The sequence below is a fragment of the Triticum aestivum genome, chromosome 6A (genome assembly GCF_018294505.1).
Source record: "Triticum aestivum cultivar Chinese Spring chromosome 6A, IWGSC CS RefSeq v2.1, whole genome shotgun sequence".
NCBI classification, from domain to species: domain Eukaryota; kingdom Viridiplantae; phylum Streptophyta; class Magnoliopsida; order Poales; family Poaceae; genus Triticum; species Triticum aestivum.
This window is the reverse complement of record NC_057809.1, coordinates 595,351,024-595,369,545: the sequence shown is the minus strand read 5'-3', so window position 1 is coordinate 595,369,545 and position 18,522 is coordinate 595,351,024. Positions and strand designations below refer to the sequence as shown.

Here is an 18,522-nt window from a genome sequence, read left to right as displayed (position 1 = left end):
GTGTAATTTGGGGAAAAAATTACAGCCAATTCGCCTCCTTTTTATAGTGTCATAAGAATATAATGGAGGTAACAAATTTTCTAGGGAGACCAAAAATGACGGCACTTTTTTGGTAGATTTAAACTTGCTAGTGAATTATTTTAGTATAGAAGATAGGTGTGATCTAAAGAAAAAGTGATGTTCTTTTTTTTGTGGGGTAAAAAAGTGATGTTCTTTGGAAAAGAATAACAATGGAATACATGACATAGAGATGTAAACACTACACTCATGGATAAATGCCTAGTAAAACAGAGCATAGATTTATCCGGTGAGGTAAATATAGCACATTACATGAATAAAAATATATTATTGTTTTGTCATAATACTAAGTCGACAGTCTAACGTCCCGTTGCCTCCCTCCTGGTAGTGCCTGTGCTTGGGCAAGTTTGTTGGAGTTTGACGCTGTCGGCGGGGCGATGGGCGGTGAGATTGAGATGTACATTTCGAGTCTTCCAGAGAGAATCTACCAAAGGATTAGACGCATGAAAAAAAAAGATAAGCATGCATGTAGTCAAATCAATCCCTGCCGCTGCATCCCATACTCTGACAAATCACCGCTCAATGAAGGGGACAGAACATGTGTTTGACCAAATAGCCAAATCGAAAAGAAAAATGCAACGCATACGCACCACTGGTACCTCGCCATATCCCCAGTAACACCATGTGTCCATTCAGTATTAATGCGGGCATAAAACGACTCAAAAAATCAGAAAAAAAAGAATCTGACCTAGAAATAGAGAACCAAGGATTAGAATGACTCAAGGCAAACTAATCAAAAACAAAAACGGTTGGATTGCATTATGGCGGAGCGAGCAAGCCGGCTCGCACTGTCCGGATTGACAGGTTCCTTCCTTCCCCAGCACCGAGGCCACGACACGCCGCTCGCGATCTAGAGGGACGCGGCTGCGACAGGCACGTGCAATGCTGCTTGGAGCCCTGCATGGAAGCCCAAGGTGTTAGGTATCAGTCACTGACGATCAAGTTCAATTAACTGTAACCATCCGGCAAGTAACGCTTTGAGTCAATCGGACGGCCATCACCACTTATGCGAAGATGTGTACTACAAGGACCGTCCGATCGCCTTTACAGTTGTCCTGTTTCTTTTCTGTTGTCGCTACCGTAGCTGTCGTCTTAGCCTATAAATAAGCCGGGCTGTGGCTGGGAGAGACCATCGTTTTATTCTGTCAATTCTTGCCTTCGAGCAGAAGAAATACTCCATAAACATATATCTATTAGCAGAAATACAAAATTCTGGATCTCAAATCTCCTTTTTGCTCCCAATTATTCTAGAAATTCCTCTATATCACAATTGGGACCTGACAAATTGGTATCAGAGCATCGGTTCCTCGGCAGCGACTTCCGATTTCAAGTAGAGATCTGAGGGGAGAGATAATTCCCACCCTAAATCCCTCCCTTCTGTAGGCTACGGCACTCCGATCGGCCGTGGCGTGAGCGGGCGGAGTTCTTCATCCAACATGGCGGCGGCGGCGGCGATTTGGCGGTGCAGGCAGCGGTGATTGTTCGGGTACAGACCAGTAGAGATGAGTGGTTGCGTGGGAACCTTTTTCACGCGGTAAAATTCCACGTCCATCACTGATCCGTGTACTTTTGGCGGCGAGGATTGTTGGCGGCGGCAAGATCACGGTGCAGGGGCTGGTTGCCATGAGTACGGTAGTAAAATTCCCCCTCTGCTCTCACGATCAAGGAGATGGGGAGAGCGAAGACCATCGATGAGTCTGATCTGCAGGAATTATTGGCTCTTCGGGAGGATCTGGGTACCTTACAGCAGGATAATGCTTCGATGCGGGGTGAAGTGGGTAAACTACAGCAAGATATACAGTCAATCAGTTCCAGACAAGGCGATATCGCTCTGCAAGTGGGTACGGTGGAAAAGGTGGTTCTGGATCTCAGCAAGCAATTATCAGCGATCAGCTTTGTGCTCAAAGCTTTGGTACACCCCAGCAATCAGGGACCAACGAGTGACATACCCTCTAGTTCTGCGCAGCCTGTGCGGTCTACTACACTGCAAAGAGAGGAGGTGCACATTCCACCTGACAGAACGGAACAGTTAAGGAAACAATTGGAAGAAGAGAGGGAAAAGACCAGGCAAACTGAAGAATTAATGCTGCAAAATCTACCACCAATCCGCACTAACAGACCAGCTGCTCCTCCGGGATTTCCACCAACAAGGAGACAAGAAGGGGCTAGTCCAATGGGGACACCTCTGTCTCACAAAGATCCAGGGCATACACCTGCATTTCAGCACTTTCAGAACAAAGAAAGACAACTTTGGCAAGGCTACTACAGAACATATGAGCAGGACATGCAAGCCCAATTTATGAAAGCACTCACAAAAGGGCCTAAGCTGGACTTTCTAAAATTCTATGGAGAGGACCCTGTTGGCTGGATTCGACAGTGCAATAAGTACTTTCAAATGTCTGCTACCCGTGAAGAATATAAAGTGTCATTGGCACAATTATATATAAGTGGGGAAGCTTACACTTGGTTGAGAAGATCTAGTCTGCTTAACAAGAAACCCACCTGGAAGGAATTTGGTAAGGAAATCATAAAAAGGTTCTCTGAGCAAGGCACTTATGATCTAACAGAAAAGTTCACTAGTTTGAAACAACATAACAAGACTGTGTCCGCTTACACCAAGGAGTTTGAAGATCTTATGGCTGACATGCAAGAAGAAAACCCAGAATTATCTGAACCTTGGTTTGTAAGATGTTATGTCAATGGCATGAGGGATGGAATTAAATACCAGCTCAGACTGCAAAGACCTCAAACTCTTACAGATGCATATTGTCTGGCAAGGGACATTGAACCTTGTCATCCACCTGTCTCAAACACTCAGAAGAAACGTTTTGTTCCATACAACAGTTACATTCAGAAAAATGCAAGTGCCAATCTGCCCAAGTTAGTGCAGCAGCAGGTCTCAACTGTGCCCAAACAAGCTGAGCAAATAAATGGCAATGCTCAAAAGATCAGGAAAGCATGGGAGTGTTGGAGATGTGGTGATAAATGGATACATGGACACAAATGCACCTTAATACCAAATGTGCATATGATGCAACAAGAAGTGGAAGATATAGGACCACAAGAATTTGGGGAAGTAGTACAGGAACAGGCAGAGCAAGGGGAAGAACAAGCAGAGCAAGCAATGTTCATTTCTGCTTATGCCTTGGGAAATCAGCTGACAGTTCAAACTCCAACAGTGGTCATTTCTATAAATGGAAAAAGGGTTGTTGCACTGCTAGATTCAGGAAGTTCTTCATCTTTTATGAATGAACAATTTGCTCTCAAAGCAAATTGTCACCTACTGCCTAGAAAACCCAGAAGTGTTTCTGTAGCTGGAGGAGGAACATTGATATCAACAACATTAGTGCCAAGCTGCCCCTTTCTCATAGCCAAACTGAAAATGCACCATCATTTCAGAGGACTGAATTTGCCAAGTCATGATGCAATTCTGGGCTATGACTGGTTTACTATGGTCAGCCCAATAACATTTGATATTCCCAGAAATCAGTTCAGTTTCACAGTGGAAGGGAAAACAAGAGTGACTACTGCTATCTATAATAATGTGGAAGGAGTAGTGGAAGTGCAAGCTGAAAAACTCCCTAAAATGATGGACAAAGGAGTACAAGGATTTCTGGTGCAGTTGAACAGCATAGTAGTGCAAGCTCCAGATAATCACTGTATACCTGCAGTTGTGTTGAAACTTCTGGAGGAATATAAGGATGTTTTTTGCAGAACCAACTAAACCACCACCCCCCAGAGCCTTAGATCACACAATTCCACTGCTGCCTGGAGTGGAACCACCTCATTCTAGACCTTATAGAGTTCCGTATCATCAAAAGGAAGAAATGGAAAAACAAATCAAGCATTTGCTGGATAACAAACTGATCAGGCACAGTCAAAGCCCCTATGCTGCTCCAGTTCTGTTGGTAAAGGAAAAGGATAGTACCATGAGGTTGTGCACTGATTTCAGAAAACTAAATGCAATCACTATCAAAAACAAGTTTTCAATCCCAGTCATAGAAGACTTGTTAGATGAACTGCATGGGGCAAAGGTATTTTTTAAGTTAGACCTAAGGTCTGCCTATCACCAGATCAGGATGAGTCCCGAAGATATACACAAGACTGCTTTTAGAACATTTCTGGGGCACTTTGAATATCTGGTTATGCCTTGATTATCAAATGCTCCTGGCACCTTTCAAGCTCTCATGAATTTTCTATTTGCTCATTACAATAGAAAATTTATCCTGGTGTTCTTTGATGATATTCTTGTGTTCCGCCCTTCCCTAGAAGAACATATAGATCACTTAGAACAAGTGCTCAAGGTGTTAAGAGAGAATGAACTGTATGCCAAAATGTCCAAATGTGTGTTTGTTGTAAATCAAGTTTAGTATTTGGGACATGTGGTATCTGCTGAAGGAGTTGCTACTGACCCTGAAAAGATTACTGCAATTGCTCAATGGCCTACTCCCACTGAGGCTACTAAACTGAGAAGTTTCTTGGGATTAGCAGGTTATTACAGAAGATTCATTAAGAACTATGGAATCATCTGCAAACCTCTGCACAACAGCTTGAAAAAGGGACAATTTTAGTGGTCTGAAGAGCAGGAGAAGGCATTTCACACAATACAGAAGGCACTAATGACAGCACCTGTGTTAGCACTACCAGACTTCAAACAGCCCTTCCTGTTGGAAACAGATGCTTGTGGGCATGGAATAGGAGCTGTTCTGATGCAGCAAGGGAGACCTATAGCATATTATAGTTCTGCTATGTGTCCTAGAAATGCAGCTCTATCAACATATGAGAAAGAAGCCTTGGCTATTTTGGAAGCTTTAAAGAAATGGAGACATTATTTGCTGGGCAACAGTGTGATCATCAAAACTGACCAGCAGTCCCTCAAGTTCATTACAGATCAGAAGATTACTGAGGGTGTGCAGCATAAACTCATGATGAAACTGCTGGAGTTTATTTTCATAATTCAATACGAAAAGGGCAGCAGCAACAGAGTGGCTGATGCACTTTCTAGGATGTGGCCTAAGTGTTTCACCATTTCAACAGCAGCACCACTCTGGGTTGAAGATCTGATGAACAGTTACAAGATGGACACGGTCACTAAAGCTCTCTAAGAGAAACTGTTACTACAGAAACCTGGTACTAACTCAGAGCATACAATCCATGCGGGTATTATAAGATGCAAAGGGAAAATTGTGGTAGGAGATGACAAAAGATTGAAGGAACAGTTAATTACTGCTCTGCACAGCTCACCTGTTGGGGGCCATTCAGGGATGAGAGCTACTTACCAAAGAATAAAAGGTATATTCTATTGGCCAGGAATGAAAAGTCAGATAGAAACATACATTGCTTCCTGTCATGTCTGTCAAAAAGCAAAGCATGAAAATTGCCTTCAACCTGGCTTATTGGACCCCCTTCCAGTAGCTGATATGGCATGGCAGCATATATCCATGGACTTCATAGAAGGTCTCCCTAGTTCTCAGGGCAAGGAAGTGATACTAGTGGTTGTGGACATATTTACTAAGTACTCTCACTTCTTACCATTATCACATCCCTATTCTGTACACAGTGCAGCTCAAACATTTGTGGACAACATCATCAAATTACATGGACCTCCAAAGTTGATCATCTCTGACAGAGATAGAATCTTCACAAGTCAACTGTGGAGAGAAATATTTGCAGCACTGAAAGTGGAACTAAGATATAGCTTTGCATACCATCCCCAAACAGATGGGCAAAAGAGAGGGTAAACCAATGTCTTGAAACTTATCTCAGGTGCATGACAACTATGCAACCTACCAAGTGGTTGTCTTGGCTTCCTCTGGCTGAATACTGGTATAACACCACTTATCACACAGCTCTGAAGATGTCACCGTTTCAAGCACTATATGGGTTTCCTCCTCCATTGATTTCAGAGTTAGCAATTCCAGGCCCTGCTGATCTGGAAGCACGGGAATTTCTAGCTGCCAAGCAGCAAATGTTGGATCAACTGAAGCACAATTTACTGCAAGCTCGAAATAGGATGAAAAAGTATGCAGATACCAAGAGGAGTGAGAGACAGTTTCAAGAAGGTGACCTAGTATATTTGAAAATGCCGCCTTACAGGCTTGCAGCTTTTGGATTTCGTGGAGTTTTAAAGCTCCAGAACAAGTACTATGGCCCTTTTACGGTGGTGCAAAGAATTGGTTAGTCTGCATACAAGCTCCAATTCCCTCCTGCAGTCAAGATACACCCCGTGTTTCATGTTAGCCAGTTGAAGAAACATATTGGCGCAAGGTCGATTCCCAGTCCACATCTCCCTATGGTCAATGAGGATGGAACGATCAAAACAGAACCAGCATTAGTCTTGGAAGTCAGACAAATCCCCAGACACAACATACCTGTCGTGCAATGGCTCATCCAGTGGGAAAATTTGGCACCTGAAGATGCTACATGGGAAGATGCAGAGTTCATCAAGCATGCATTCCCAGCATTCTTCAAGGAAACTACACAGGAGTGGAAGAACAGGGCAGCAACGCCGTGAGGACACGCCGGTTCTCAGAGGGAGGCAATGTCAGGTATCAGTCACTGACGATCAAGTTCAGTTAACTGTAACCATCCAGCAAGTAACGCTTCGAGTCAATCGGACGGCCATCACCACTTCTGCGAAGATGTGTACTACAAGGACCGTCCGATCGCCTTTACAGTTGTCCTGTTTCTTTTCCGTTGTCGCTACCGTAGCTGTCGTCTTAGCCTATAAATAAGCCGGGCTGTGGCTGGGAGAGACCATCGTTTTATTCTGTCAATTCTTGCCTTCGAGCAGAAGAAATACTCCATAAACATATATCTATTAGTAGAAATACAAAATTCTGGATCTCAGATCCCCTTTTTGCTCCCAATTATTCTAGAAGTTCCTCTATATCACAATTGGGACCTGACACAAGGGCCAGCACGACGTCCATGGTTCAGCAGTAAATGTGTATAGAAACTACAGAAAACAGCAAAAAATAGTGCGTTTAAGAACTGCAAGGCAAATATGCTCACCGGCCAGGGAGATGACCAGCTCAATAACACGTACACACCATGCACGGAGCCACGGACATGTATGAACACGGTGCCCACTTGCATCAAGAAGAAGATTAACGCAGTTCCTCCGCCAAGCTGCATGGTGAGGGGAGGTCAAGGTGGACCCAGAGGACGACGGCGCGTGCATGCGCCTTCTTCCTCTCGCTAGAGCACGAGTCACCAGCCGGCTGGCGGGGCCGGGACAGCGCTCGGCGGGCACCAAGGACAGCTCGAAGAGGCCGACGTTGTTTTGAACGGGTCTCCGAGATGCCACCGAGCTTCATGGCGGAGCTGGTGAGCTCCACTGGCTGCTTGGTGAACCCTTGCTTATGCTTGCAGCGTCTCCACTCTCCAGCGACTGTGCTTGGCCAACGGCGGAAGGGTGCACGGTGCCGCCGGAGAGGAGATTGAATCAGAGCTTGAGGCTGCCGGATCGAAATGACCTGGTCGGCGTCGGACGCGTCGCCGGGAGAACCTTTTATGAACCAAAGGGTTATGCATATCCAGCATCCGGAAGCAAAGGAACCTATTTATAGCCTCGCACAAGACCGAGGAAAGCACAAAAAGAAACGAAAATATCTCCGGAAGGCACGAGAGAGCCCGCACCGATCAAAAAGAACCGCAACCTCCGGAAGCAACGTCTACAGCGACAGTGATAGCACAGTGTACAGACAGGCACAGAGGTCTGCTACTCTCTGACAAATATCAACGGCACCGCATACTTGCCAATCCTGTTAGACCTCAACAAGAGTGCGGATAGCGACAGCACAAATTGACCAACAGCGGCTGGACAGGAGAAAGCGACGGCACACATCGACCAACAGCGGCTCGACACAATCAGCGCAAACACCAACGCCAGAACTGACCCGGCATGGATACAAACAACATCCAACGGCCAATAGAAATAGAAGGAAGCACATAAGAAGAACACCCACGTCAGCCGACCCCACGTCCAATCAAAAATGCTAAAGGAACCAAACGAACCGCCACATCAGTTCAAAACTTTTGAAATGAATATCTAAAGATACAACGCATTTCCACACACCCGTGTACCAAAAAAATACACGTGCCCCATTCAAATTTACCCATACGTCCCTTTCATCCAAGTGGGTGAATAATGGAGCGAAAACCTTGCCGGATATAGAGGCTTGGTTATATGAAACTACTAGTCGACATGTTTGGTTGACCCATATCCACCTGAGGGTGTGGATATCATCCTTGCAGGTCTTCATGTCTGATTATATGCTAAAGGAAAATCTCACCCGACAAGCCGCCGGTGTGTCCCGTCTACTCCACTGCAGGCAAGTCCCCAGCGGCGCCGGCTCACCACAAGGACATCAACACCGCCCTAGATGCAAGCACAACTTTCTCCTCCTTGTCACCGGTCTCCAGCAATGCTCAAGCTCCAGCCTCTCTCATGTGCCAATACTGGCGTGAAATGAATCCTCAATGGCGCAACAACGAGAAAACAACCAGGAAGGAGAAGTTGAGAGAAGAATGGGAACGATAGGCGGCGGAGGGGAAGGATCCCGACGAGCACGGAGGAGGCTATGGCTTTTTCTTGGAACAAGAGGACGCGATGGGGTTGTGTGCCATGTGCTCTCTCTCACTCGACCTACCAGGCCGCTAGACAGCAGAACACTTCCTCCTGCTTCTGTTGGACCTGGCCAGTAGCGGCCCCGTGCCACGTGAAATGTCACAATAGGCCCAAACCGTGTTCTTTCAGATAGATCAACCTGCGGAAGGGAATGTCACAATACGCCCATAGTGACTCGGATGAATATCTCGGCTCCGAAAACTTGCGGTTCTCCCCGTCAACCCTCCAGGACCTAAACAACTCACTTTTCGTCCATGAACAGTTTGTGTCAATGGATTCGTTTGATCAAAAACTTGAGATAACGGGTATGTGCCAAAAAAGGTCTCATAAGTAGTTATTAATAAAATTGAAGTTGAAGTTGGAGTTACCAAAGTTTGGGGAGTCGGTTTTGATTGACGTATGAATACTCTACGAATAGTTTTTCGAACTGCATGTTGTAAACGACCAAGAGCCAATCCGAATTGATCTTGTAACAGATCCGCAACCGAACGAATACGTTTATTTTTCAAGTGATTCATATCGTCATCGTCAAGTATACTCGTTCCAAATTTCATTCCAATCAAATGATCCGTAGCGGCCAATACATCTCGTGGTAACAAGAATGTATTGTTCTGAGGTATATCAAGATTAAGTCTCCGATTCATATTTCATCGACCAATCCTTCCTAATTCACATTTTTGTTGAAAAAATTTATTTTGTAATTCCTCGCATAAGGACTCCGAAAATAGCAGGTCCCCACCTACACAAGCAAATTGTTGATAAAACTCCAAAATAGCTTTTTCTTTTGACTCAATCCTCTTCTTCTCCTTAGCATTCGGGAAAGACAAGAAAATTTCAGGGTAGGAAACATTATCTAGAATTTCTCTTAGATTCGAACCCATAGCTGATGATAGAACTAGAATAGATATCTTTTGTTTTCTACTCACGCGAGCCCATATCCTTTCTTTTTTATCAATTGCTAATTCCGACCCCCCCCCCCCCCAATCTGATATTATAGTGCCAGTGTAGATAGAAATTCCCTCATGATCTAATTTTGAGCAAGTCTACCATCATATATGAAAGACGGAGTCTGCATATGATAATGAAAAAAAAAGGTTACTAAGTGGTCAGCGCCAAAGTTCGGATGGGTGAAGCTTAATACTGATGGGTCTTTTGCGGACGACGAAACAACTGGCGCTGGAATGGTCCTACGTGATGATAAGGGAGCGATAAATTTTTCCTCTTGCAGGCAATTTTTCTCTTGTCGTGAGACACTGGAAACTGAGTTATGTGCCTGTATGGAAGGTTTGTCCTTTGCCATCCAGAGAAGTGAGCGACCGGTGATCGTGGAAATGGACTCAATTGTGGCGGTGAAGATGATCCAAGCTTCGGAGGTTGACCGATCCATTTACTCGTCCATCATAAAGGAGATTAAATATCTTATGTCTCTTCGTGAAAGTTGTATTACTCATGTTAATCGTAGCCGGAATAAGGTTAGTGATAGCCTAGCTAATTTTGCTCGTATTGAGGGTAGAACCATGACTTGATTGGGCTTTGGACCTCACGTATCCATAGAGTTGGTTGCGATGGACTGTACAAGTGTGGAGTTTGAGTAATACAAGTTTTTTCACCCGAAAAAAAAAGTTTGAACATTTACCACCCAATGGAAGCGGTGGTTTGAGGTATGACAGGAGCCAAGGTCCTCTACTTCACTTTATCAAACCATGACCGCAAGATGAGAGGAGCCAAGGCGCCCTCCAACTATTTCGCAGGCGAGGGCTGGCGTGGTCATGTGACTTTTGGCAATGAGGAAGCGGCCTCCTCTGCAGGATCCCGCTTGTGTCTGCAAGCCATACCTTTTGGCAAACTGGACCATCCGATCCTATGTGGAGTGCTGGAGCAGCTGTCCAACCTGGAGCGTTGGTCATGCCCTTAGTAGTTCTTTATATGAAACTACTAGTCGACATGTTTGGTTGACTCATATCCACCTGCGGATGTGGACATCATCCCTGCAGGTCTTCATGTTTGATAATGTGCTAAAGGAAAATCTCACCGGACAAGCCACCGGTGTGTCCCGTCTACTCCGCCGCACGCAAGTCCTCCCCAACGGCGCCGACTCACCGCAAGGGCATCAACACCGCCCTGTGAACACACTTTTATCCTCCTCATCACACCGGTCCCAGCAATGCTCAAGCTCCGACCTCTCTCATGTGCCAATACTGGCCTGAAATGAATCCTCAATGGCGCAACAACGAGAAAACAACCGGGAAGGAGAAGTTGAGAGAAGAATCGGAACGATAGGCGGGTAAGAAGAAGGATCCTGACGAGAACGGAGGAGGCGGTGGCTTTTTCTTTAAACAAGAGGACGCGATGGGGCTGTGTGCCGTGTGCTCACTCTCACTCAACCCACTAGGCCACTAGACAGCACAACATGCCCGCCTGCTTCTGTTGGGCCTGACCAGAAGCGGGCGATGTCCGCGTAGCGGCCCGTGCCACATGAAATGTCACAATAGGCCCAAACTGTGTTCTTTCAGATAGATCAACCTGCGGAAGAGATTGTCAGCATAGCAATTTCATGGCGAATTCTGGTGACGTACTCAACATGACCAGACATCACGTCACAGTTGGCTCCGTCGGTTGCAAATACTGGTGTTTTTTCTTCCTAGATAAACAACCTGCATTCAACTGACCTCATGATGTTTTCAAGAAAAACTAGTATACTACTAATTTCTTTCCTAGGTTATTTGACCGGAGGAAGACTTGCCCGTTGGCCTGATGCATGCTTCGTCCCTTTCACGACGATCTGACTCCGCTCACATCGGGTAGAGCAGTACTAAGCACTCTGTCAGAGTTGCTGTAAAAAAATTACAACAGTGGGGGTAAAATACTGGTACTCCGTCAGGCTTTGAATATGCAGGGGGAGGGCGTCGGAGTTGCTGTAAAAAAATACAACAGTGGTAGTAAAATACTGGTACTCCATCAGTATTAAGAAAGTGGTAGTAAAATACAACAGTGGTATTATTACCACCCAACTCTCTCCCTCTCTTTCCCACGTGATCTCTGCATCCACAGTACTAGGAAAGAGCAGCCACACTTGCGGCGACTTGAGAGAGCGGAGTGGCCGGCGGCGTCCCCTCCCTGCAGTGCAGCCGGCAGTGCCAACGGATCAGTCCGGCGGGCAGGCAATGAGTCCGCCCGGCCAGACAGCGGCGGAATCTGGGAAGCCGGCAAAGCCCCTCGTGCAGCCATGGGAGTACAGCCTGCGGAAGTACCTCCTGCTGCTGGCCACCCTGGTGGTCACCGTCACGTACTCGGCCGGCTTCAACGCCCCGGGAGGCGTCTGGCAGGCGGCCCACGACGGCCAGCCCGCCGGCGACCCCATCATCCGTTACACCCACTACCACCGCTACCTCGCCTTCTTCTACTGCAACGCCACCGCCTTCACCGCATCGCTCGTGGTCATCGTCCTCATCCTCATCCTCGCCATCCGGCACGACAAGGACGAGAAGGATACCCTCTGGGTCGTCGTGCCCCTGCGGGTCTTCATGATGCTGGACCTCCTCAGCCTCGTGGGCGCGTACGGCGCCGGCACTTGCCAGGACAAGATTTCCACCGTCTACTCTGTGGCGCTGGTGGCCATAGTCTTCCTCTACGTCGCCATTCTCAAGTTGCTGGATCTGAACTGGTGGTGTGCGGTCAACCAACCCCCCTTGGGCTCCAGCGCTGTGAAGGAGCCGAAACTCGAAGAACGGCTCCGCAAGGTCCTGATGCTCCTCGCGACCTTCGCGGTGAGCATCACGTACGTCGCCGGGCTGAACACGCCGGGTGGCTTCTGGGACAGCACCGGGGACGGCCACCACCTGGGCGACGCGATCCTCAAGGACCACCACAAAATGCGCCTGACGGTGTTCTTACTCTGCAACACCACGGCGTTCGTGGCGTCCCTCCTCATCACCATGCTGCTCATCATTGACAGCAAGAAGCTCCGTGCTTGGTCTATCGTCCTCTACGCGTGCATCATCGTCGCGCTTCTCGGCCTCGTAGGCACATACGCCGCTGGCAGCTGCAGGAAAGCTGGCACCACCGCCAAAGTGGTCAGCCTGGCCGGCGCCGCTCTGGCATTGGCATACTTGCTACTTTACACTTTGCCGTTTAAATGCTCGTCTTTTTGTTCCAGTACGGCAAAATCAACTGATGCAACTCAGCACAGGTACGAAACTGAACTGACAATCCTCTTCTTCCTTCCCTCTGTTTGCAGATACACTATTTCTTTCTTTCTCTGCAACTGGACTGAACTCTGTTTCTTCTTTCTGTGCAATGAATGCAGTGCTGGGGAGGCTCTGGACAAGGCTCGCTCTCTTGTTCTACTCCTCGCCACTCTTGCGGCCACCATCACCTACACAGCAGGGTTGGACCCGCCGGGTGGCGTTTGGCAAGAGAACGGCAACGGGCACATGGCCAGCGACCCGATTCTCCTCACGACAAACGCTAGGAGGTACAAGGCCTTCTTCTACTGCAACTCAGTTGCGTTCGTGGTCTCCTTGGTGGCCATCGTACTGGTCCAGACAGAGAAGCTGGTTGAGCACCACGTGCTGGAGGCAGCCATGATACTCGACCTGTTTGGCCTCATTGGCGCTTATGCTGCCGGGAGCTGCCGGGACGTGAGCACCTCCATTTATGCCATGGCCTTGGCAGGTGCTGTCCTGGTCTATGTGGTGATCCATGTCGTTTTCTTCACACTGGACCACAAGGACAAGGGAAACAACGACCAAGAAGATCGGTCGCTGGAGAAGAGGCGCAAACGGTTGCTCCTCTTCGCAATCTTGGCCGCGACCATCACCTATCAAGCCGGCCTCACCCCTCCTGGCGGCTTCTTGCTCCAGGACGACGAGCTCGGGCACCACGCTGGCGACCCGGTCCTCTTGTACAACTACCCAGCCCGCTACAACGCCTTCTTCTACTGCAATTCGGTGAGCTTCATGCTGTCCATCGCCCTCATCATCCTCCTGGTGAACCCCAATCTGTACAGGCCAGCCATACGAAGCAATGCGCTATCTGTTTGTACGGCGGTGGGTTTGTTTTGTTTGATGGGAGCCTACGCCGCCGGAAGCACGCAACACCTCAAGACATCCATCTACATCTTCGTGTTGGTGGCTGTGGTTCTCGTCGTTGCAGTCGTACTGCTGCTAGTATTTTTGCTGCTGAATAGAAATGACAGTGATTCAGAAAAAGGGCAACTCACCGATCAGAACAAAGAAGAAAGGAAGCATGTAGAAGAAAATAATGGAGATAAAGAAGAAAGGAAGGGGGAGATAGAAGAAAATAATGAGGATAAAGAAGAAAGGAAGAAGGAGGTAGAAGAAAAGAAGAAGGAAAGGAAGAAGCACGCGAGGCGCAAATACCTGATGCTACTAGGCATCCTGGTGGCGAGTGTAGCCTACCAGGCTGGTCTGAAACCGCCGGGCGGAGCGTGGCAAAGCAACAATGACGGGTACGAGGCGGGCAACCCGGTGATGCATGACAACAGGAGGCCCCGGTACCTTGCCTTCTTCTATAGCAACTCCATTTCCTTTATGTCTTCTATCGTTGTCATCATCATGTTGCTACCGCAATGGCTGCCAAAGGAGAAAGGAGAATGGGAGAAATGGTCGCTGAGGGTGATGAACTGGACGATCCGGCTTGATTTGTTTGCTCTCCTAGTGGCCTATGCAGCTGGCTCAAGCAGGGGGTGGAAAACGTCTGTTTATGTCGGCACGCTCATCATTGCTGTGCTGGGCTACTTTGCAATCCATATGATGCTGTCATATATTGTTCGCGGCCGTGAGAAGACCCCAGGCACGTCTGCAGCGTAGCTCTACTATGTGAGGGCAATTGCTCATCTTAGCTGTGATCTATCTATTTCTTCCTGCCTCTAGATCTCTAATCAGCTTACCCTGCTCTAGCTAGCTCTGCTTCCCTCTTTTTAGATTCCCACTCTAGTTGATGTAATCGGATGATTAACCTGCATCCAGTTGGAGCATGCTTACATTGTTTGTCGACTTCCTGACCCTATCTGCATTCTCTGTCTCATAAGAAGTTGAATGGACGCGCATGAATTGCAACAACATTTGTATTCCGGAAACTGAAGCATTTGTTACTACTAATGTCACTTGGTATGGTCTAAAGCATTGTGCAATCCTGATAATTAGTAATCACTGATCGAGAGGAAACACACCTTGAATCCAGGGGGGGTATCGGACGCCAGCGGCGCAATCTCCCTGGTGGGGCATTTCACCGAACACCCGCAGGGCGCCCGACCCCGGATGCAGGAGCGGGCAGGTGAGATGAGCAGGCCGCCGTCGTGAGTAGCGTGGTTACCATGGAGCATCAGAGCCTGGCGCCATTTTGGCTGGAGAGGATTCCTCGAGCGTGGCGTGGGTCGCCTCGACCGGAAGCAGCTGCCCGAGGGGCGAATGCAGGTGCGGCTCGAATCCAGCTGGTTTAGCATCAGTCGCTCCTTGCGATCTTCTGCGCCATGGGCAGAAGAAGGCCAGGCGCAGTGCTGCGCTGCCCAGGTGCAGGTCGGGGCGGGCGGTCGCCGGCGATCCCATGAGAGATGGAGCGGCGCCTTGGCTCCTGGCTCGCCTCCCGCGCTGCTGCGTCTCGTGTGGACAGTGGCATTCAGAAACAAACCGGTAGTAGTTCATCTTCTTTCACCATTATAAATTATCCAAACTGGAGCAACAAACTGTTTTTTAAGATAAGAACGGACTCTACATCGATTAATAATGGCACGAACATACAATGTACTCCCTCCGGTCCTTTTTACTCTGCATATAAGAATTGTCTGGAGTCAAACTTTACAAAGTTTGACCATATTTATATAAAAAAGATATTAACATCTATCATGCAAAAGTTATACAATATGAAACTTTAAGTCATGACGCATCTACTGGTATTGATTTCACATAGTGAATGTTGGTATTTTTTTTCTATAAAGTTAGTTAAACTTTACAAGAATTGACTTCAGACAAATCTTATATGCAAATTAAAAAGACCGAAGGGAGTACTTACAGTAGTACAAATACATAGTAGCAGATTTTGTGACATGGCTATGCATGCGGCTGTCGGGCAGATAGCATGCTCTCCTACGATTTAGTATTATTAAACATGTCAAGCAAAAACAAGCATGGATGTAGACTGAACTTTTTAGTACCTTCTTGGTATTTTGAGATTTATGTTGACCATCAATGTAATGAAAATGAATATGTGAGCTATGTGTTATAAGCCTAAAAGGTTATTCGCAAAAAAAAACTCAAAAAAAGTTTCTCATTAGAAACATCTCTAAAACATGATTTATATGACTAATGTTGTGTTGCTTAAATTGATAGCCAAAGTTAACCTCAAAACACGTGTAGTTCTTAGAAGCGAACTACAAGTACGGGTTTTTTTGCGGGAAAGAAACTTTCATTAATCAAGCATAGTGATTGCAATCCGAGTCAACTACGCTAGCTATCTCCATAGGGCAATTACGAAGACAGCACGCAGTACGTCGTTGCGAGCGACCTATAGACTCAAGGGAATGAGTCGCCACGTTCGCGGCTAACGTTTCTTTCGTGAGCCAGAAGACGTCTAATCTCACTAACATGATACATTTGGCAACTGTTGGAAAGAGAAATATGTATTTTAAAAAATGGAGTTGTGGAGAGAACAGATATTAGATGTGTCATTTCAGTCCCAGTATACCGTATGGTCTCGAATGAGTACTGGTAGTAGAATCGGAGAGATCTTATTCTCTCTTTTAGGTAAAATTTATAACAAATTAGCCAAGGAATGACGACATAAGCTACAACAGATGGTGTGACTTAGGCTCTAAACTCCTGCATTCAATCCCCCCACAGATTATCATTTCCTCCGTTCTCCTGGAATGATGGTCCCTAACTTTGCGGGCTTGTTACAAAACATTCTTATCCTTCTTAATTAACATGTGCGGCAAATCTTTTGCCCGTTTCAAAAAAAAAATCATTTCCTTCGTTCTCATAGCCGTTCTCGTTCCCTCTCTATAGTCAGGGAGTAGCTCGCCCGAAAGTGTCATTCTACACCTGAGCTTAAATACTTTCTTTGTCAACAGGAAATTTTAAAAACACAGAAGAAAGAAGAAAAATGATATTTTAATAACAATTGTTGCTTAGTTTTGTACCTATTCCGTGATTGAATGCCGTTCATGGAGGTCTGGAAAAAAAACCAATGCTCTAAAATGCTTTAAAAAATAGTCGTTTGAAGCATCACTTTTTTTTTGGCCTACAACATTACAAATGTGTTTTTTTTTTCACGAAAAGTTGCACACGTGTGAAACATTCATCAATGTTTGTCAAAAAAATCATTTTATTTTGAATATTGCTCATCAATGTACACCCAGGAGCCAAAAACACTGTATATGTTGCTCGCCGACAACCACAACTCTATAGGTTGGCCCAAACAAGCCGATTCGAGCAAGACACCGAGAGTGAATTTTCTGCCATCTCGTGCATGGATCCACCGTCTATAATTGCTTTGAGATCCGCCATTCATATTTACTGATCATCTATGGAGGATGATATGGGCTTAGACATCGGCCGCCGCCGCCGTAGGATAGGTTTAGGATCAGGTCTTTTTTTTTCTAAATGTTCGAAATGTAATGAAAATTAGCCATGTTTGTATGAAATCCGTCATGTTTAGATAAAATCCGGCCTTGTTTGCACGAATTTCATCCGATTTGTTGAAAAAGAGTTTGAAATGTATATGGTTATGGTTGGATCCGTGTCCGTGGATTGCCCCTCTGTCCAGCAACGGATGCAAGAAAAAAATTACGGGTTGCCGTTTAAAATGCGCCTAGTGCCGCATGGAAGTATGATAACAGGGCCAAACCGTTTCTTTTTTAGATTGATCGACCGGTCGAGGAAGAATGTTTGCATAGGATGCTCACCCGACGCAACTTCATGACGAATTGCACTGACGTACTTAACATGACCACACATCACGTCACAGCCGGCTCTGTCGGATGCAAATGGTTTCTTCCTAGATATAAAACCTGCATTCAGCTGCGGCAGACTTGCTCGTTGACCGGAGGAAGACTTGCTCGTTGGCTTGTTGCTTCTTCCCTTCCTCGACGGCTCTGTCATACAGTACCTTTTATGATAGAGGCTCAGCAGCTTCTCTCGACGACTCGTGACGACCAAGTCTTTTTCATTTACTGTACTTCGCAGTATACAATCGCACCACTCTAGATTTTTCACCCGTCGCTGCCATGGCATCCGCCATTCTGCATCACAATGATTAAGAAAAAAAAAGAGAAAGACCTGGTTTGTATATATATACCTATAATAAGGAGAAATGAGATGGAGGATCCAAAGAACACACGAACGGAGAAAATATCCAAGTACTCCCTCTGTAAACTAATATAAGAGCGTTTAGATCACTAAAATAATGATCTAAATATTTTTATAATAGTTTACGGAGGGAATAACACCTAGGACAAGGAAGGGTGTCGTAGTAGTAAAAACAACAGAAGAGAATCATGACCAGGCCGAACAGCATCTGTCCAAGGATGATCTACACGAAGACATCCAAAACCGCAAACGCGTACTCTGGTCACCACGATGTTTCCGATCGGCTTCATCTCAAAAAGCTAGGCAAGAATAGCTTAGTTTATTTGACCGGAGAAGACTTTGGTTCCTTGCTTCACTTTCTCCGATGACCGCTGACGTCCGTCCGTCCGCATGTGGCGCCTTCGCCCCGACGACGCGCACGCGCCGAGTCAAGTCGTCGTTAGTTATATAATCACGACGAAACCATTCGCCAGTCGGCAGTCTGCA

General features: G+C 46.6%; 1 protein-coding gene across 1 annotated transcript; it reads left to right on the top strand.

Moving 5' to 3' along the window:
- The first annotated feature begins 11,617 nt into the window (after window positions 1–11,617).
- On the top strand, window positions 11,618–14,657 carry LOC123128806 (uncharacterized). Its single transcript, XM_044548903.1, has 2 exons — window positions 11,618–12,898; window positions 12,998–14,657. Exons 1-2 carry the CDS (start codon window positions 11,875–11,877, stop codon window positions 14,539–14,541), a joined length of 2,568 nt encoding a protein of 855 aa, XP_044404838.1. The 5' UTR covers window positions 11,618–11,874; the 3' UTR covers window positions 14,542–14,657.
- The last annotated feature ends 3,865 nt before the right edge of the window (window positions 14,658–18,522 follow it).

Bases quoted from the DNA above. Each gene is read 5' to 3' on its own strand.
- LOC123128806 (XM_044548903.1), top strand. From the start codon at position 11,875: ATGAGTCCGCCCGGCCAGACAGCGGCGGAATCTGGGAAGCCGGCAAAG. The intron at 12,899-12,997 runs GGTACGAAACTG...TCTGTTTCTTCT, and splicing joins AACTGATGCAACTCAGCACA to TTCTGTGCAATGAATGCAGT.